The 18,855-nt window shown below is 41.7% G+C and overlaps 1 protein-coding gene across 1 annotated transcript in view; it reads right to left on the reverse strand.

Moving 5' to 3' along the window:
* The window catches only part of LOC135217632 (protein OS-9-like), a 209,487-nt gene that overhangs the window by 114,024 nt on the left and 76,608 nt on the right, over positions 1–18,855 (reverse strand). Inside the window, 1 exon segment of the mRNA XM_064253598.1 lies at positions 5,444–5,572. Coding sequence (XP_064109668.1) covers positions 5,444–5,572 — 129 coding nt within the window.

Genomic DNA, 18,855 nt, shown 5'->3' on the forward strand with positions numbered 1-18,855 from the left:
GTTCACTCTAGGATCTCTGTGGAGGTTTAGTCTTTTGGTGGCCACCGTGTGTTAGAGGAAGGGATTTCCTTTAGATTTGTAAATCGTTAGGCTTCTATCTGGCCGACATTTCTTGTTTCTTTCAGAACCCCCTTTTATTTGGTATGTATGGTTTATGTGCTATCTTTAATGGTGTAGGAGATTTGCTTTAATTTTGTTTTCACTGTGTGATTGACATTCATTTATTATTGTATTTTTAGAGGTTCTGTTAATCATTTCTTTCTTTAGCAAATTTTGTAATAAACTTAAAGATTTTATTTATGGTATTTGTATCCCTCACTATTAATATGCGCACACTGTAGGTTATTTCACTCTCTGTGACTCTAACTTAGAGAACACCTGTTGAAAAGATAATGAGTGGTTCAGTTTTTCTGAATTGATGTTTAGACCTTTGTGAAGGGTCATAACAGTATGAATATCAAAGTCCTGTCCTTAAAAAATATCATTAGCCGGCCGGCCCCCTTAAATCATACAGCCCTTACTGGTATGAATGTTGATGATGATATTATAGCTGTGCTGCTTGATGAATGATGATGAAGATAGACTGCACAGCAAGGTGGAGGAGTTACATATCCTTTGAGGGTGCCTCTTCACTTTCTTCAGGAGGCAATTCGTCAGAGATTTCGGGAAGCATCATCTTGTTGAGGTGATTGTACATCTGCACAAACAAGGCATGATAGGGCTTCACTATTTCATTAATGGTAATAATGAAATTTGTGGCCCTTTCTTCATTCTTATCCTATGACTTTACCATTGTCTGTACCTGCCTGACTTTTCTGATCGATCTGTTAAAGTTAAAGTCCTCCTGGGCCTCTGTGAGGCTCATAGGGCAGGTGCTGATTTCCTGTTTCTTTGGCCGACAGCCAGTCGGGGACAGGTCCCAATGCCTAAGACATGTGGCAAGTGTGTTGCTAGGCCCACAGTTTAAACCCCCAGCCAGAGAGCTGATACCTATTCTACTCACCATCAAGTTTTCACGCTGCTAGGTTGGCAGGCCACCGGGTTTATGCAATGGCGTCATTCCCAAACCACCAGTGAGCGGCGGGGTTTGAACCCGTCCTCCTAACTGATAGGAGAGAACCTTGCCACTGCTTCACCATGGCAACAATTTGTAGACCACAAAATTCTTCAAAATCCTGGTCAATTGGCAGCAAGTTCTCCAAGAATGACCTCCCCAAGTATTTTGCCCTCCTCATATTCGTTCTCAATGCAGGCGACTGTACTTTCAGTCACACGGTAATGGGCTGCTACTTCTCTATGACTTCTGCCCTCTCTTAAAATGACAATCATGTCTATTTTCTCCTCAGCTCTCATTAACTGTAAGGGCCTTTGACACTTGGGCTTTTTGCCAGAAGCCTGAGGAAAAGCAGAATGTTTAGAGGACATTTTAAAGAATAATTCTTAGTCCATAGTAGTTTACGTACTATACCTACCAACCACAAAGAAATGTACAAACAAGAGAATGTTGCACTGTACGTATTGGGTCAATTCGGTACAGTATGCGCACTGATATTCTGCGCACACTGTACATTTTATGAAATGTTTTGTTTTAAGATGATTTTCAAATATTATATGTACGTACTTAAAGTGTTTTAAGATGATGCTATGAGTACACAGAGCATATCTAAAATACAAGACAATGGGAATAGCAGGGTATGTATATTTGTCTGTGGTATGCTGTATTTTCATGCATGCGTACTAAGCATATTTTCATAACTAAATAAATTTTTTATTAAGAAAAAAAAGTTATTAATTTTCAAATATGTATTACATTTCTCTAAAAAGTTCAAGCAAACAGCAAAATTTCAATAATAATTTGTTTTTCTTAAAAGATGCTTAACCCAAGCCAACCTTCTGCAAGTAAAACAATTCTTAGGACACCGTGATGCCCTCTTAAGAGCAGTACCCAGACGAAATGATACCCAACACGCTATTGTCTGTCCTCTGCTAAGCAGCCAATCTAGGAGAAGCATTCATTTTCCTTGGAGCTCATTGGCTGTACACTTGGAGTTGACTGGTTGAAACATGAGACCCATCTCATGAAGATGGAATTATGAGTATCGTACATCTCTCCCTAAACAGCCTCACTGCGTAGAGTTAATGATATAGGCGGACTTAATCTCAAATCTGTACATATCAGCAAGTATTCATGTGAATCGTGCTGAAAATGGCTCCTAAAAAGCGCCCTGCTCCTTCAAAGGCTTCTGGCAAAGAGCCTATGAGAAAGAAGACCGTAATGAAGCTCAACAAAGTGACAGTTCTTGATATGCTGAAGGAAGGAGGGCAAACGTTTTGCAATAGTTGACCGCCATTTTAATGTGAACGAGAGCGTGCTGAGATACATTAAGAAAAAAGAAAGTGAAATCAAAAAGTATGAGCATGACCTACTTTAGTACAGCAAAAGCAGTGTCGACAGTGCCTGATAAAACAATCGCATGGATGGAATCTGCACTGTTGGGCACTAGGACAATTCAGCAGCTGAAACAACCTTTTCAGTGGCTGAGAATTACTAATTACTTGAAAATGCGCCATTGGTGCCACTAGCCTGCACTGGAAAGCACATACCTATGGATGCCTTTCTAATGGCTCTAAGACCTAGGACCAGCAGCGATAGGCTCGATTGAGGGGGGGCCAACTACCTGAGGGTAAACCCCACTGACCTCCCTTGGACTTCCAGTTTGTCTCCTCTCAGGTTTAGGGGTCTGATAGGGAACTTTGTCTAGGAGTGTCGGCGGGACGAGCAATCACCTCCTTCACTATTACAAGGTTAATTTCTGTTAACCAAGATACAAGACTGGCAAAGGTGCGGGAAGGAAGCAAAGGAAGCAGGTGAGGGAGCAAGTGGATAAAAAATATGAGGGCTAGTAGCAGGGTAGAAAAGGGATTTTGACGTAGGAAAAATCTATTTCTGGGCGAGGAAGCCGTGTCGCCCAGTGAAATGTGTCCTCTTTAGCACTATTTCTAGTAAAATATTGCTATGATACCAGAGAACTGCTAAATTGGACATGTCAGAAGTCTCTGACTCGCTCACCTAAATAAAAGGTGTCAGTATAGAACTGGGGCGAGTGTTAAACATTACCACAGCAACCCCTCCAATTAGCTGGCACCAGAGGATAGATGGTGCCAGGCTAGATGGTGTCAGGCAAGCTAGTAGCTCAAAAGCCAAGAGCTCGGAAGTTGGCGAGCACTATTGGGCACTGGGAGCTGACTTTGACAGCCAAATCATCCACAAAACCCTAATGCAACCAAAAACAAAGTGAAATTCTCTCCTTACTACATTCTGCCCTTAAACTTATCAGTTTTCAGCTCAGGAAAGTGTGATATGAAGATGTTTAGTTAATTCTTTAACAATAATTGTTTTTGGGTACACAGAGCACCCCATACAGACACATCAATTCTCATGGAACGCTAAGACTTGCAGGTATGTATTTCATTACCGAAAATATTGGTTCAGTAGCAAACGCAACGTTCATGTTTATGACACTATTCAGTAACGAAATTCACTACTGTGGCAAAATGTGATAAACTTGAATCAGATTAATAGCAAAACAATAAAATGCTGATCCTGAAAGCTATAAGCTTGAAGTATACCCGAAATCATAAATCATAGCTAATACATTACTGACATCTGGTTAGAAAGCCGGCAAATAATGAAAAAAAAAAAAAATAAATAAATAAAGCTGCTGCAAAGATCCAATGTTTACATTGAGACTGGCAGAAACAGAATGAGGTTTTCTGCTAAATCGTTCCTAGTATTCCCATTAGTAGGTGGGACTAGTCATCTACACTAAAACAAATGAAGTGCTAGTGCGAATTATGAAATTATGCTGCCATGATAGTTTGAAACTGATAGCTATGTAATTACTAGGTAAGTTACTTAATTAAATGCAGTATATACATAAAATAAATCTCTTACTGACCCTTGCAATTTAGCATCCAGCTGCTTGTTAACAGACAAGGAAGGTCAGGGTCTAGAGGAATGGAAGTACTAACTAGAATCAAGCAACTTATCTAGCAAGTGAAGAAACTTTGTTGTTACTGGATACCAGAGTTTTACCATGGGCATCCCAGATTCAACTTCTTTTGGGAAGGCATCAACCATTAACCTGATTTAGAAATTTACAGCCAACAGCACCATAAACAGTAAAGCAAATTCTCTGGATGGGTGGACCGTGTTGATCTACGATCTCACAAATTCATAGAGGGGAACATGCATTAATTGTTCTGACAGTTCCTGCTGTGCATTTTGGCATTAAACTTTGGCTGCTTGAGGCTCTTACATCAATGAGCAAGATGTTTGGAGTCAGTGGTTCATCACATATCCAACAAACTGTAAGCACACCTTAGGATGTACAAAACATTCCAACGGAATTTGTATTTTTCTCAGCTACAAACCAAAGGACTACATTAATGTCAGTCTCATCTGGTGAACTAAGGAGCTTCAACATTGCATCATGCAGGACATAGTCTCTGTTGTATCATGCAAACTAGGCATGTTACAGTAATGGTTTAATACATAACTTATACTAACACCTAAATGGTTGGTAACTTGTATCAAGACTTTCACGTTTCTAGTGCAAAATCCTATTAAGAATAATTAATTTTTAATGGATGGACACCTTCTCAAGAGTAGTAGAGAAGCAATATTAAGCATCATCGATTTGAAAGGAATTGGGTGGGAAAGAGGTGCCAATACTTCTATAGCCCATAAATTTACTAATGGCAACTTTTACACTGGGTAAATTCACAAATCTGGATCTCAGAACTTCAGTTCTACTTCTGACTTCAAAGGAGAATGTACTGCGTCTGTCTCACATGGTGTCTTTGTAAATTTGCTCATATATATACGAAGGTGTTGCTTTTAGTTTTTGTTCGTCTTTTAAGATAGTATGTGGCTGTAATAATTTTGCAAAGAAAAGTGCAAAGAAATATTAGAAAAAACATGTACAATTAAAAAAGTTACGGAATCTTTGTTCTTGGTAAATTTATGTAAATATTTTTCAAAGAAATATGCTAAGAATTTGTTACTGATTTTATTTCTTATCTGTATTGATATTGTGTGAACTGTAATTATAATTTTACAAAATACAAAATTAATTAGAAAAAACATATAGACATTGGTAAAATTTATGATTGTCTTGTAAAAGAGGCCCAACAAGGGGTTGTAAATAGTCCTTTTCAACTACTCATGCTTTGAATTTTTCCTTCACCATGTGCATTTGCATATCTTCCTCTTTCCATTGATGTGTTTTCGTAAATTGGCCGAACTCAAAGTTTACCCGGACTGAGGAGCTGCATATTGATTTTTTACCAGTCCACTAAGGTTTAAAATACAATTTGGTGCATGAATTAATAAAACACTAAGTATACGTAATGCAAATAAGAAAATGAAAATAACTCATACCTTTCTCATCAACTTCCTAGTCCATTCCTTGACTTCTTTCTCTAGCTGCTTAATTTGGCCTTCCTTCATGTTGTTAACCATGTGATTAATCTCCTCAATCATTCCATCATCCACTTCTTTCCTCTCCTCCTTCAAAATATAAATAAAATGACAATGTCTTAAAGTATATTGTATTTTTCCAAACTACTATACAAACCTGAGGTCGTTTACAATAGGAATTACTTTCGGTGAAGCTGGAAAACAGCCACTAGACTTTTAAACAAGGTGGTTAGGTAGTTTAACTACAGTTCGGTTGGCAGGAGTCCCGCCACCTGAACGTAAACCTTCCAATTTGCTTTTAGCCCAGGTATCAGAATAAGGGGTGCCATGAGATTTAAAGGACCTCAAGCTTGTATATAGCAGTTAGGAAAAATACAATTTACTTTAAAAATTGTCACTTGTTCCTACATGATATACAAACCCTCGGTCCTTTAAAATAGAAGGACTCATATTTGGAAGGAGGAATCTGAAAGTCTCTAGAACTGACTGGGGTTCACAACACCTGGACTTTCTTCCTAGTTGAAAGATCGAGAAAGAGAATAATGCCTCTGATGAATTGATCGGAGTACAGGGTCTGTGTGATCAATTGTCAGACTTCTGGGCTTTTGTCGAATGAGGGAACATACCCTCATACAAAAGGTTGAATTAGTCTTAAGAGAGTAAGGCAAATATTAGCAATGGGACCTTCCCCTCCTCCCCTTGCTAGAGGAATGGGCGGTTGCTTCTATAATCTAAAAGATAAACAGAACAGTTGCTCGACTGCAAGACTTACAACGGCAGAATCCACTCTCTGCCCGAAGGAAGAGAAGAAAGACAGATGGATAAAAAGAGAAACCAGACACTCCCACATTCATTCTCACATCCACAACTGCACATCTAAGGCGAGATGCAACCTTATCCTGATATAGGAGCCAGGTAAGCTACAACTTGTTGAGCAGCCACCACAGATCCCAAGGAAAAAGTGTTGAAGGACTTGTGGGCAATGTCCCGAAGGTAGAAGGAAGTGAAGGTGGTCTGGCTAGACCATACCCCCGCCTTCAGAACCTGATGGACCGACAGATTCTTTTAGAATGCGAGGGTTGGACCAATACCCCTGGCCTTGTAAGCTCTTGAACAGGAGGTACTGGTGTCATCTACACCAGCAGCAGAGTATGCTTTTCTAATCATCTCATGAAGACAAAAAGAAATTTTGTTTAGGACACTTCTTTCTTGGATGAGCCAGAGCTAACAAAGTCGTTGACACTCATGCCGGAGAAGACGAGTCCCCTTCAGATAGCGCCGCAGCACTCACAGGACATAATATCATCTCGTCCCCATCATTATCTACAAAGTCCTCTAGGCAGGGGATCATAAAGGACTCAAACCTGGCATCAGGGACTGACGGGTTTTGAGTCTTCGCTATGAAATCTAGGACAAAAGTGAGAGTGTTTCACATCAAAGGCGAGTCCATGAAGTTTGCCTGCTCTCTTAGCCGATGCCAGGGCTAGCAGGAACACAATCTTGAGGGTCAGATCCCTGTCTGACACCTCTCGTAAAGGCATATGGTGCACGAGTCAGGCTCCTCAGAACGAGAGTCACATCCTACACAGATGCCTGAGGTTCCTGGGTGGGCAAGACTTTTGAAGCTTCTCATCAAAAGTGAGATCAGCCGAAGGACTGAACCAAAGGCAGCTCGATAGCCTTTCACTGCTGAAACGGAGAGAAGCTTCTCTTGGTGAAGGACGACAAAGAAATCCATGACCTGTTGAAGAGTAGCTCTGATTGGAGAGATACTCCGTCTACAACACCAACCACAGAAGACAGCCCATTTCCCCTGATATACCACTACAGAGGACTGTCTGAGGTATCCAGACATCTCTGTTGCAGCAAAACACGAAAATCCCCTTGCTTGCCTGATGGTACTGCTCCACGTGGGGTTGACACAGAAGGTTGTGCCAGGGAGGAATCTTCCTTGGTGCCTTGAAGAGTAGCGCTAGAAGGTTGGGATACAGAATCATCTTGAGATTCAGGGTGATCAACATTCTGCTGATCACCTTGTGAATCAGACAAAATGTATAAACATCGAGGTTGTCCCTTTGGTGCTATGGGTCTGGCACAACAGGCAGAAGACCTGAAGTTTTCTGTTGTGCTGGGTGGCGAACAGATTATGACTGGACCCCCCCCCCCTCCCCCCATAAGTCGAACAACCTACCCATGGTGTCTGGATGAAGGGACCACCACCTAATTCTGGTGGCTAAGCTTGTCTGCCACTACATTCCTCTTGCCTGGAATGTACCTTGCTGACAGTTCCACTGATGAGCCACTGCCCACTCATGCACCTGCACTGTCAACTGGTAAAACGGGAGAGATATGAGACCACCCTGCTTGTTGACGTATGCCACTACCGTGGTGTTGTTGCTCATCAACATCACGAAGTGCCCCACCACTCAATCCCGAAACTCTTTGTGAGCCAGGAAGTCTGCCTTAGATATTGATGTGAAGGTGCTTGGCATGTTGGTTCCAAACTCCTGTAGTCAGCAACTCCTCTAGGTGTCTCCTCCATCCCTTGGTCGATGCATCTGGGAACACAAGCGTGTCAGGAGGGGGATTATGCAGGGATACTCCTATCATGAGTTTTCTGTTGTCCAACCACCAGTCCAAATCCTCCTCACTTCCTCCGACAGAAGAACAAGAAAGGACTGAGGGTTTCGAGACTGGAACTAACTCTCCTTCATTCTCCAATGTAGAGAACAAAGGTGAAGCTGCTTGTGAGGGACTAGCTACTCCAATGACGACACGTGACCAACTATGACTTGCCATTACCATGGTGGTTATTCCAATTGTGACAGGAAAGACCTTTCTGAACTTGCTTGTATGAGAGTCTGTGGGAAAAACTCTTGCTGCTACTGTATCTATCAGCAAGCACAGGTATTTTATCCTCTACTTGGGGGTGAGATTGAACTCAAAAGTTTCTCACAACCCTGAGGGTGTGGTAAAGTTCGAGGAGTTGATCACTGTCCTGAAGCAACTGCAAAGGGAAGCTTGCCAAGACTAGTCAATTGTTGAAACAGACTTATTCCTTGCAATTGGGCCCAAGGTGAAACATGGGTGAACACTTGTGTGAACACCTAAGGAATGGTCGAGGGCCCCAAAAAAAATCCCTGGACTGGTATACCATCTCCCCTAGGATAAAGTAAAGGTATTTGCAGGAGGACTGATGGATGGGTATTTGAAAATACACACAATTCAGATCTACCATAAGCATGAAGTCGTTCTCCCTGATGAAGGAGCACTGAACACACTGTCTCCATCGTGAAGTGAGTCTGGCAAACAAATTGGTTCAAGGGAGAGAGGTCTACAACCAGTCTCCATCCCCCTGAAGCTTTCTCAATGAGAAAGACGTGGCTGTAAAAGCCTGGGGACCAATCTGACATGACTTCCACAATGCCCTTCGTCAGCATGACTTTCACCTCTTACTCGTGAGCGAGATCCTTCAGCGAACTGGGAACAACAATCCGGTCTGTCAGAAGACAGACTGGATTGTTGGTGAGGGGTGGCCGAGACTCAAAAAGTAGATATCCCTCCTGAAGGACATCCCCTACTACCCAGGTCTCAGCTCCATGTCGCTGCCACGTTGCCCAATGGCTTGATAGGAACCCCCAATCAGTGGCAGCAGCCTAGGGACAGACACCACCCATAGCGTCCTCCTTTCTTCTTCTTCCTCTTGCCCTGTTTACCTGACAGGAAAGAGGGCTGAAAGAGCTGCAACTGGGTGTGGGTAGAAGGCAGCAGCAGCTTGATCAAGCACCCCCTCAGTATGCACAGACCACAGCAGCCCCATCGAAACCTTGGGTTCCTTCTTTGGACCCAAGAAGGATTCGAGGTGCGATGGACAATCCACAGACAAGGCCATGGTCCCTTCCCGGATATCACTTTGCTGATAAATCAGTGCAATGATCTTTGAAAACATCTTCTAGGGCGTTGTTCTCCTGATCTACTCTTACTACAGGAGAGGAGAGAACCTCGCCACATCCTTGTGAGCCTTCCTGTACTACCAGGTTGTATGACCAGGCTGGGCCAAGAACCGAGCCAAGAACATACGTCTGTGTAATAGACTCAGAGGAGAGCACTCCTCAGAGTTCCCTCTCTCCGAATAATGCCTCCTGGTAAAACCCCAGATGGCTGAGGGGACAGGAGTGGTGAGCTATATGTGGTCACCAACCCGCGGTGATGACAGCAATGCTGGTCTAAGAGAATGCTTTCGCCTTCGAAGCATTTTCCTGAGGATAGTGGAAAGGTTCACGCAAGCCAGGGCAAGTATTCAGCTCAACCTGGTTGTGCCAAGCATTTGATTCTGCTGAGCTGAGCACCTGGCTCGAACTGAGCAGAACTGAACAAGCGGCTTGCTGGCAAGAATTTGCACTCTCCTTGCGACACACCCCAGACTTCAAGGCCGAAGCCTGTACTGAAGAAGTCTAAGCAGGGGACCTCCTCTTTACCTCTCCAGGTGTTCGGTTGGAGACCGAAGCACCAGACCAGGCACCTGGCAGAGTACTGGTGGAAGTACTGGCAGGGAGAGCCGGGGCGCCTGCATGTCTCAACCCCTTCTCTCACCCTGTGCCCTCACTGGTACGGAGAGAGGTCTACCCATCACCAGTTCGGGATGTTCGAGACTCCTCAGTCAGACTGGTCACCCAACACAACACAAGTGTTTGATGCCAATTTGTTAAAGCTGGTGACAGGGGCATGGACTGAAGTCCAAGCACCATTGGCTCCTGAAATGCTAGGCCTAGGCGAGGCTCGTGATTCAGTTCCAGAACCTGAGGACGGGGGGAGAGCCATCGAAAGAACCCTCTGCTTCCCCTGTGGAGGAAGGCTATCCCTTTGAAGTCTTGTGATAAGACTTCTGGGGGGGGGGGGGGGGGGGGGTGGGGCAAACTCTTCCTACTTGACTGAGAAGCCTTTGAAGAAGGAGGGGAAGAAGCAGCAGATGATGACAACAACAAGGAAGATGAAGATGATGATGATGACACCTTCCGGGACCTCTTCTTCAACACCTTCAGGATGGTAGTCAGGTCCTCCAGCCAGGCAGGAGCAGCAGGCATTACAAGAACAGCAGGAGAAGCAGGCATTACAGGAACAGCCAGGGCAGAAGAAGCAGCAGGAGCTGCCCAGCAACTGGATGAGACTCCACTATTATGAGGATAGCAGCAGCAGTGGAGACAACACCTGTAGGAGCTGCAGGCACAGCAATCATAGGTGAAGGCATGACAACACCAGGAAGCAGAGGTACCGTGACTCAAGGGGTTGGCAGATGTACAGCCAAGCCCATCAACACCAAGGGAGTGGTAGCCATTGGGTGCTGACAGAATACTAGTCTGTACCTTTGCAAAAGCCAAGGTAGTCACAGTGTTGGTATTCGGGGTCTCCACTACATGAGTCACCACGGTTTTAGCGAGGTGTGCCAACAGGACTTACATAGAGGGAGTGCCCACAAGTCCTAGCGAGTGCCATGCTGCTGACAGGTCTGACGGTTGCTCCTCCACCACACCTGAAGAATCGAGAGTCGGTTAAATGGAAGGAGACTCCTGTTTCTCTAAGGGAGAATCCATCCCTTTGGCATGAACAGAGGCCCCAAGCAGAGGACACTCTTGATCATCCATTTCCCCCCATCCTCCTCCTCGGACAAAGAGGACAAAGATGCCTCTCCAAAATGAGAGGGAACAATAACAGGAAGTTTGCCAGGAGAGAAACGAAGATGAAGGGTCGGCCAGCAAGGGAGTTAATGGGAGCATATAACCCTCATACAACACCTTAGCACCCTTCCTCTGATATAATTTCCTTCCTGTAAACTTCACCCACTGCACAGGTGACCAGAAATGGCACTTATCACAAGGAAGTTCAGGATTACAATCACATCTTCTGCAGGATGTGCAGAGGGCATGAGGGTCAACACTGTTGATATAGAGGAGAAAGTTATTATAACCCTTCCCGCCATCAACGGACACATGCTGGGGAGTAGCGGTCTTACATGCAGACTTATCAGATTCATGAGTTTGCATATTAGCAAAAACACAAATATTGCAACACACACAAAAAAGAAAAGATCCACCAGGAAAAAACTGGTAGCAACAGTTGAGCAGAGTGTGAAGATTACACACGTCTGCATCAGATGACGGCCAAAAGCAAATTGGAATGTTTATGTCTGGGCGGGCAGGAGTCCTGCCAACTGAACAGTAGTTAAAACTATTTAACCACCTTGTTTAAGACTAGCAGCCATTTTCCATCTTCGCTGAAAGTAGTCCCTATTGTAAAGGACAGAGGGTTTGCATGTTGTGTAGGAACAAATAACTGTAAGTTCAACATAGTAAATGCCACATGGCTAACATCTCAGTTTATGATTACAGCATAATATTAGCATCTCTGAACAGTGTGGGCTGGATGCATCATGCAATACTATCTTCCTCTTGAAATTCTATCATATTGTTTTGATGTAGTTTGTCTAGATTATTTTCTCACCATAAATGAAGACAACTCTGCTTTACAGCTAATGTACTAGAAATCTATAACATAAGGCTTAAAGTCATCAGTAGAAACTATAATGAGTAGACCCTTGCATTTAGTATGTTCTATTCTAAACTGTCTGAGATGTTCAAGAATAAAATGCACATATTTATCAATGGTACCGACAGAAACAAGCTCAATCATTACACAATTCAGATTTAACCCAATAGGATGACTGGCTCTCAATGGAGCTCTATTGCATTTGCCCAAGTTTATAAACAGTGAAGAGACAGTAATGGCTCACTGCTTTTAACCTGAATAGATTACCTTGGGAGGATTTACGAATACAAGCAGCGCTACAAAATTCAAGTATGTACCTCAATATGAATAAAAAGACTGTACTGAGAATTCTTGGAATTCATCAGCAAGTAAGAAATCTGATGATGTAGGTAGTACAGCAAAGTCTCTACTAAGACTATTTGAATACCTGAAAGTGGTATCAAAATGTTTTTTGAACATAAAAAAAAATGGCTGGGTACCTATTTTTTTACTATCTATATGAACATGTACTATTATATGAGAGGATCATCTCAGCTAATGTACTGTTATTTTTAGGTCCAGATTTAGTAAATAGTTTCAGTAGAATTTTAGGCTTGATGTACTGGGTCATTCTTACTCTAACCATTTTACAAGCACTATGTATCTGGATAAATAAATAATTTACAGAAATGTAATACAATTTCAATCTCACCAAAAGTGTATCTCGGTCGCTTGTATCCCATAAAACATTGCCCTCAACCGCGTAACACGTTCTCCTTCTTTTAAGCCTGATGTTGCACTGATCAACCTCAGAAATGCACTTTACTCTTATACGAATTGTAGGAACATTGTTTGGTAACATAAGCTAAATTAGAAGTAAATGGCCACTTTTTTGTAGATTCTGACAGGGGACATCTCCCTCTTGCCTCCTGTTACCCATCAGTTCACTGATAAAGGATTGACTTTTTTTTTTTGTTTTAACCCCATTTATCCCTCATAATGAGAATTCCAAAGCAAATGAAAAACCTTTTGCCTAAATAGATATTATCACTAACTGATGCAGATACTTATGATAACTACAAGCCTCTGACAGACTGAACTAGATTCATCTGATTTTAAAGAAAAATTACATATATAACACATATAATATACATAATTATTATATATATATATATATATATATATATTATAATATATATATATATATATATATATATATATATATATATATATATATATGATTATAATCACTTTAGCACATGATTTGTTTATCACACATATCCACAGGTGAAAAATAAGAGACAGGGTGTATGTCCTGACTGGTTTTGGCTTTATTTTCAAGCCATTGACAAAGGACTGATACATAGTATTAGAATTCACAAGTATATATACTACAGACAGTGCTGACGAACATACACACAACCGTTTGAGACTGCAGATCCACCCACAGGCATGTGTCAAGGTAGGAGTGGCTTTCAAAAATCATTTGGCTAAAATTTACAATAAATTCTCAAGGGATACTACCGCTTAGGGTACCGACCATAGGAGACAACAAGTCCACACCTGACAGGTGTCAGGGGGGCGGGGTTGAACATCTCATTACCACTACTGCCCCCTTTACTGTGTTTACAAATATAGTAATCCTATTTCCATATATCTCTACAGCCTACCTTAACATTTAAACAGTTTACAAATTTCTTTTGATATTAAAGGATCAAGTTTATACATTCCTTGACTGATGTTCATATTATTGTTGTAACTTTCTTTTATAAAATATACCACTAAACGTAAACTAAACAGGACAAAAATTATTAAAATAAGTAAAAAACAAATAAACACGAAAACATTAAGAAATATTCAAGTAAAGTAAAACTGGACCAACCTATTCAGCGGCAATGCCAAGACTGGAGATAAAAGGAAGAAACTAAGAGGGGTACAGTGTGCCAGCAGAGGTTTGGCTGTTTAACAAGGGGACGAGTCGTTTGATCATTAACGATTCTAAGATTGTCAAATCGTGGCAGTTGGAAGCTCGTCTTACAACTGTAAAGCCCTTACATGTCCTCTGGGTGTGTGTATAGCTATCATTGTCCTAAATGTAATTTAGGAACTTATATTGGATCCACCAGGAGGCTTCTGAAGGTACGCATAGATTCACATCGTGGAGTAAGTTATAGGACAGGCAGCAAAATTGCAAACCCAGAGTTTTCTAATATTAGAAATCATTTGAAAATATGTAAAACATCCATTGAAAACAAGGACTTTATAGTTGTAGGACGAGCTTCCAACTGCCTCGATTTGACAATCTTAGAATCGTTAATGATTAAACGACTCGCCCCCTTGTTAAACAGCCAAACCTCTGCTGGCACACTGTACCTCTCTTAGTTTCTTCCTTTTATCTCCAGTCTTGGCATTGCCGCTGAATAGGTTGGTCCAGTTTTACTTTACTTGAATATTTCTTAATTATTTTTTTTGTTTTATTTGTTTTTTACTTATTTTAATAATTTTTGTCCTGTTTAGTTTACGTTTTTTATTTTTAAAGGTGTCCTTTTAGTCTTTTTAATATTTAAAGTTTGTAATCATGGTGCAACTTTTATGTTTCAAATTCTTAGCTTTATTGTAATTTATTTTATGCTATCTATTTTGTACAGCCCTCGAAAATGTAACGAAGACATTACGAAAAGTCGGGAATAAATTGACCCTTTTAGCAAGTCTTAATGTCCTTCTCCTCATGAATGTATATCCGGCTGTGGCCACAGCTGTATTGATATATATATATATATATATATATATATATAATATATATATATATATATAGATATATATATATATATATATATATATATATATATATATATAATATATATAGGCAGTCCCCGGGTTACGACGGGGGTTCCGTTCTTGAGACATGTCGTAAGCCAAAAATTGTTGTAAGCCGGAACATCATAAAAAATCCTAAAGAAACCTTACTTTCATGCTTTTGGTGGATTGAAAACTATATAAACTGCATTCTTATTGCATTTTTCATCAAAAAACAAAAAACCTTCAAATAATGATTATTAGGCATTTTTGGTGTCATATTTCATCTGCCAGATGAGTGTTGTAGGCGTTCTAACCCTGGAAAATAATGTCTGATGAATATAATTGAGAAGCGCCTTAACCTCGGCATGACCTGTAAGTATGTATGTATGTATGTGTGTGTATATATATATATATATATATATATATATATATATATATATATATATAATATATATAATATATATATAGTATATAGTATATAATATATATATATTATTTGCTACGTTTATTGAACTCCTCGTCTACCCAGTAATTAATTCATTATTTTTGCTTTGTAAAACGGCAGCCATATTCCTTCAAATGTCAGCTGATTTGGGCGGGAAACCAGAGCTAGCCGTCCAGAGTTAAGCATTTCCTGTTGGAATGGGGGAGAATATAGTCTTTTGTCAGCTTTAGGGACGTATCTCAAAGGGAAGGATGTAGGCAGACTGGTACTTCTTAGACCTACATCTTAAGCTCTTTTTCCTGTGAACCCTCTGCTGGCTGTATGTTCTGTTTCCAGGATTTGCCCTGCTCGTGGGGGGTTAAGCTGACCCCAACACCCAGGCAAGACACCTGCGATCTGCCTCAGACCGCTCGAGTTCGTGACCTCGGACGGATGTCCGACCACCCGCCTTCCATTTAGGCCTATCCATGGGGTTACTGGCGCGCCAAGGGACCCAAACCTAAGACAAAGCCGGGCGCCACATTTTCTACAAAGGTCCATACTGAACATGGCATCCAGGTACATCTTGTGAAACAGTATATTGCCAGTCCCTTACATCCTAGTGCCTAATTACTCCCCATTTTTGCCCTAATTCAAAAACTTTATATCAAAAGAACTCATCCCTTTGTTTCCTCTCACTGCCTCATGGCCGCATGCTTCCCCTTGTGTGATCGTCCCAGACAAATGAAGTCATTGCATACCTCAATGAAACATTAAAGTTCCTTTTCCCCAGTGTTAGAGAACGAAACAATCGTAATTTGGGCAAGAAATCCTTTTCCTTTTATCTTGGCTAATCTGGGATCTTTTCCAGATTCCCTAAGTCACGTGTCAAGTTGTTCCGCCCGCAAGTGTTGCATTGCCGCAAGATTATGAAACCAGCTTTTACGAATTCCATTTTGAGCCAGCTATCATCCACTTGAGAGATATTATAAGTCCACGTGGGGACCAGTAGCATTTACTTAACCTTGGCTGTTAAGCAGCCTCTTGTAAATAAATAGCTGTAAAGTAACTAGCCGAGTTTCTAGCAACATTTCCTCTAGAGTAAATGTTCACTTTAAATCCTTTCAAGCAATTCTCATTGTTCTCCCTCAACTTTTCCTGTTTACATATCAGAGTTCTTTCAAGGCCGGGCTCATACGTAACAATGGCGACTCTTGCCAATATCCTGGCTTGTAAATCGAGTAACAATGACGACTGCTTGCCAGCATCGAATCTGGGCTTGCTTTAAAAAAGCTTGTAAATTGCGTTATCCCTTGTAAAACGAATGTAAATGTTTTTCAAAGCGCAAAAAACAAAGCACACTTGCAGCGGAAGACACACACTGGCTCACGGTAAGGTATACCATTCATTTAATATGATTATTCTATAACCAATGTTAGCTTAAGGTACGTTTAAGTATTTTTATTACGAAGTGTTTAAAAGAGTGTAAATAGAAATATTATTATTGTAACGTTGAAAGCCCCAGAGCTTAATTTTAGCGGCAAGCAAACAATTTGCCCCGCGAATTCTCTGTTACTTTGTGTCCTCGTCTGACGAGACACGAGCGCGTGTTAAATAGATGCCAGAAAGTACCAGATCAAACTAGGAAGTGCTTTGCCAGGGTTTATTGTTGTGTAAGAAAGCCTAGCTAGTTAGGAGTGTTCTACTAATAGTTATGGCAAAAGAAGTGTACAATTCTTTTGTCTGTGATAGGTTAGGGGAATTCATTTAACTTAGTTTCATTCCAAGTGTTGGTAACCGTTCAAGCTGGCCAGCTTTGGTAAGCTTCGTGCGTGCGCTTTCCCAGCCAACCCTTCGGTCTCACAGCGGCAGCCATGTTTTTTATCCCTTTAAGCATTATCTCAACGATTTAAGCAAAGTAACGTAAGTCTTGAAAGTTTAACGTAAATAATATTAATCTCGGTACTAGTATCTATCGTTCTGCCAGTGAAATTAACGTATTCGCCTTGAATAAGAAATTAGAATTTCGTGTTGTAAATCGCGTCCTCGTTTACAGAGAATCAGCTGTTTGAACGACACGCTGCCCAACATGCTCACACGTTTCACCTAGCATCGCTCACTCGCTCGCTGAGTGAAAGTTTCATTCCACTTCGGACTTAACGTAACCTCGTTTTCCAAATGTTTGCTAACATCTTTTAAAATCCTAACCGTCATTTCGCTTGTCACAGGAACCTAGTATCCTTACGTAAAGTTAACGTAAATCTTAAAAGTAGAGTAATTTACAAGAATTGTTAACGTAAAACGCGTCTTTGTGAAATTCATATTGAAATGCAAATCATTTCATAAGCGCAAGCCGCTACCATTAACGTAAACATCGTTCACCGCGAGCGCGTTCATCATTTTCATAAACCGTATTCAAAAACAATTCTTTCATTAAACGTTAACGTAAGTAAATCATTTAACGCAAGTTGCGTCATATTAAACTAACATTATTAGTTCAATTAAATACAAGGGAGTTCATTCATATATCATTTTCACCCTCTCCGAGAGAGAGAGAGAGAGAGAGAGAGAGAGAGAGAGAGAGAGAGAGAGAGAGAGAGAGAGAGAGAACCAGAACCCATTGTTCACGAAGCCAAGAGTACTACGTCCATTTCCTATACGCATGCAGAATTAACATTATTTTAGTATCTTGTGTCTTTCATTTACACTGAGTGTGATACGTATGCGCCTGTGTCTCTTGCAGTTTTGCAAGCATTTATTTCATTTATCGAATACTTCAGCAAAGGACTGAGCATTTTCAAATTACCATTACCTGTCGTTGCCCGAGTGGTCTTTTCCATTTTTTATCACAAAAGACTTGCGTATACCGCAAGCACAAACCGCACAGTGTGCCACCGCAACCTTCACTACTTCCAGACAAGGAAGCCTACCAGTCTAGGACTGGCCACCACCAGTGCACGTCAGGTCTTACCATTTTACAGCGCCACTAATTCTTGACACTGTCCATCGACTGGCTGCTGAAGTACTCACACCTTTTACTTTCTCTCCTCCACCATTACACTCTGCCACGAGCAGTGCCATTTCTCTTCAGTATATTTAAGTATACTGCATTTAGTGTCGTCCGACGGGACACACCAGCACGATACCAGTGCTCCAAAACAAGGAACGCCTCCTCATAAGTGCCGTGCACCTGTACAGGCCGTACAGGTAGCCCTTTACCTGCGTGTCCGTCCTACGGAATACCCTATTCATTAGTGTGTCCATGTACGAGGGTCAGTGATCCTTCGGAACACTCAACAAGGGAACGCCTCCTGAAGTGCCGCAATACCAGCCCTAAGTGCTGTCAAACCTGCGTGTCCGTCCTTACGGAACGCCCAATCCATTAGTGTATCCGCTATCCCGGATCACCCAATCAAGGGAACGCCTCCCGAAGTGCAGCAATACCAGCACTACTAGTGCTGTCTCAAACAGGAACGCCCCCTGAAGTGCCGTGCACCTGTACAGACGTACAGGTAGCCCTTTACCTGCGTGTCCGTCCTACGGAACGCCCAATCCATTAGAGTATCCACCATTTCGGATCACTCAACCACGGAACGCCTCCATAAGTGCCGTGCACCTGTTTTGGACC

This window comes from Macrobrachium nipponense, chromosome 7 (assembly GCF_015104395.2).
Source record: "Macrobrachium nipponense isolate FS-2020 chromosome 7, ASM1510439v2, whole genome shotgun sequence".
In the NCBI taxonomy this organism is placed as follows: domain Eukaryota; kingdom Metazoa; phylum Arthropoda; class Malacostraca; order Decapoda; family Palaemonidae; genus Macrobrachium; species Macrobrachium nipponense.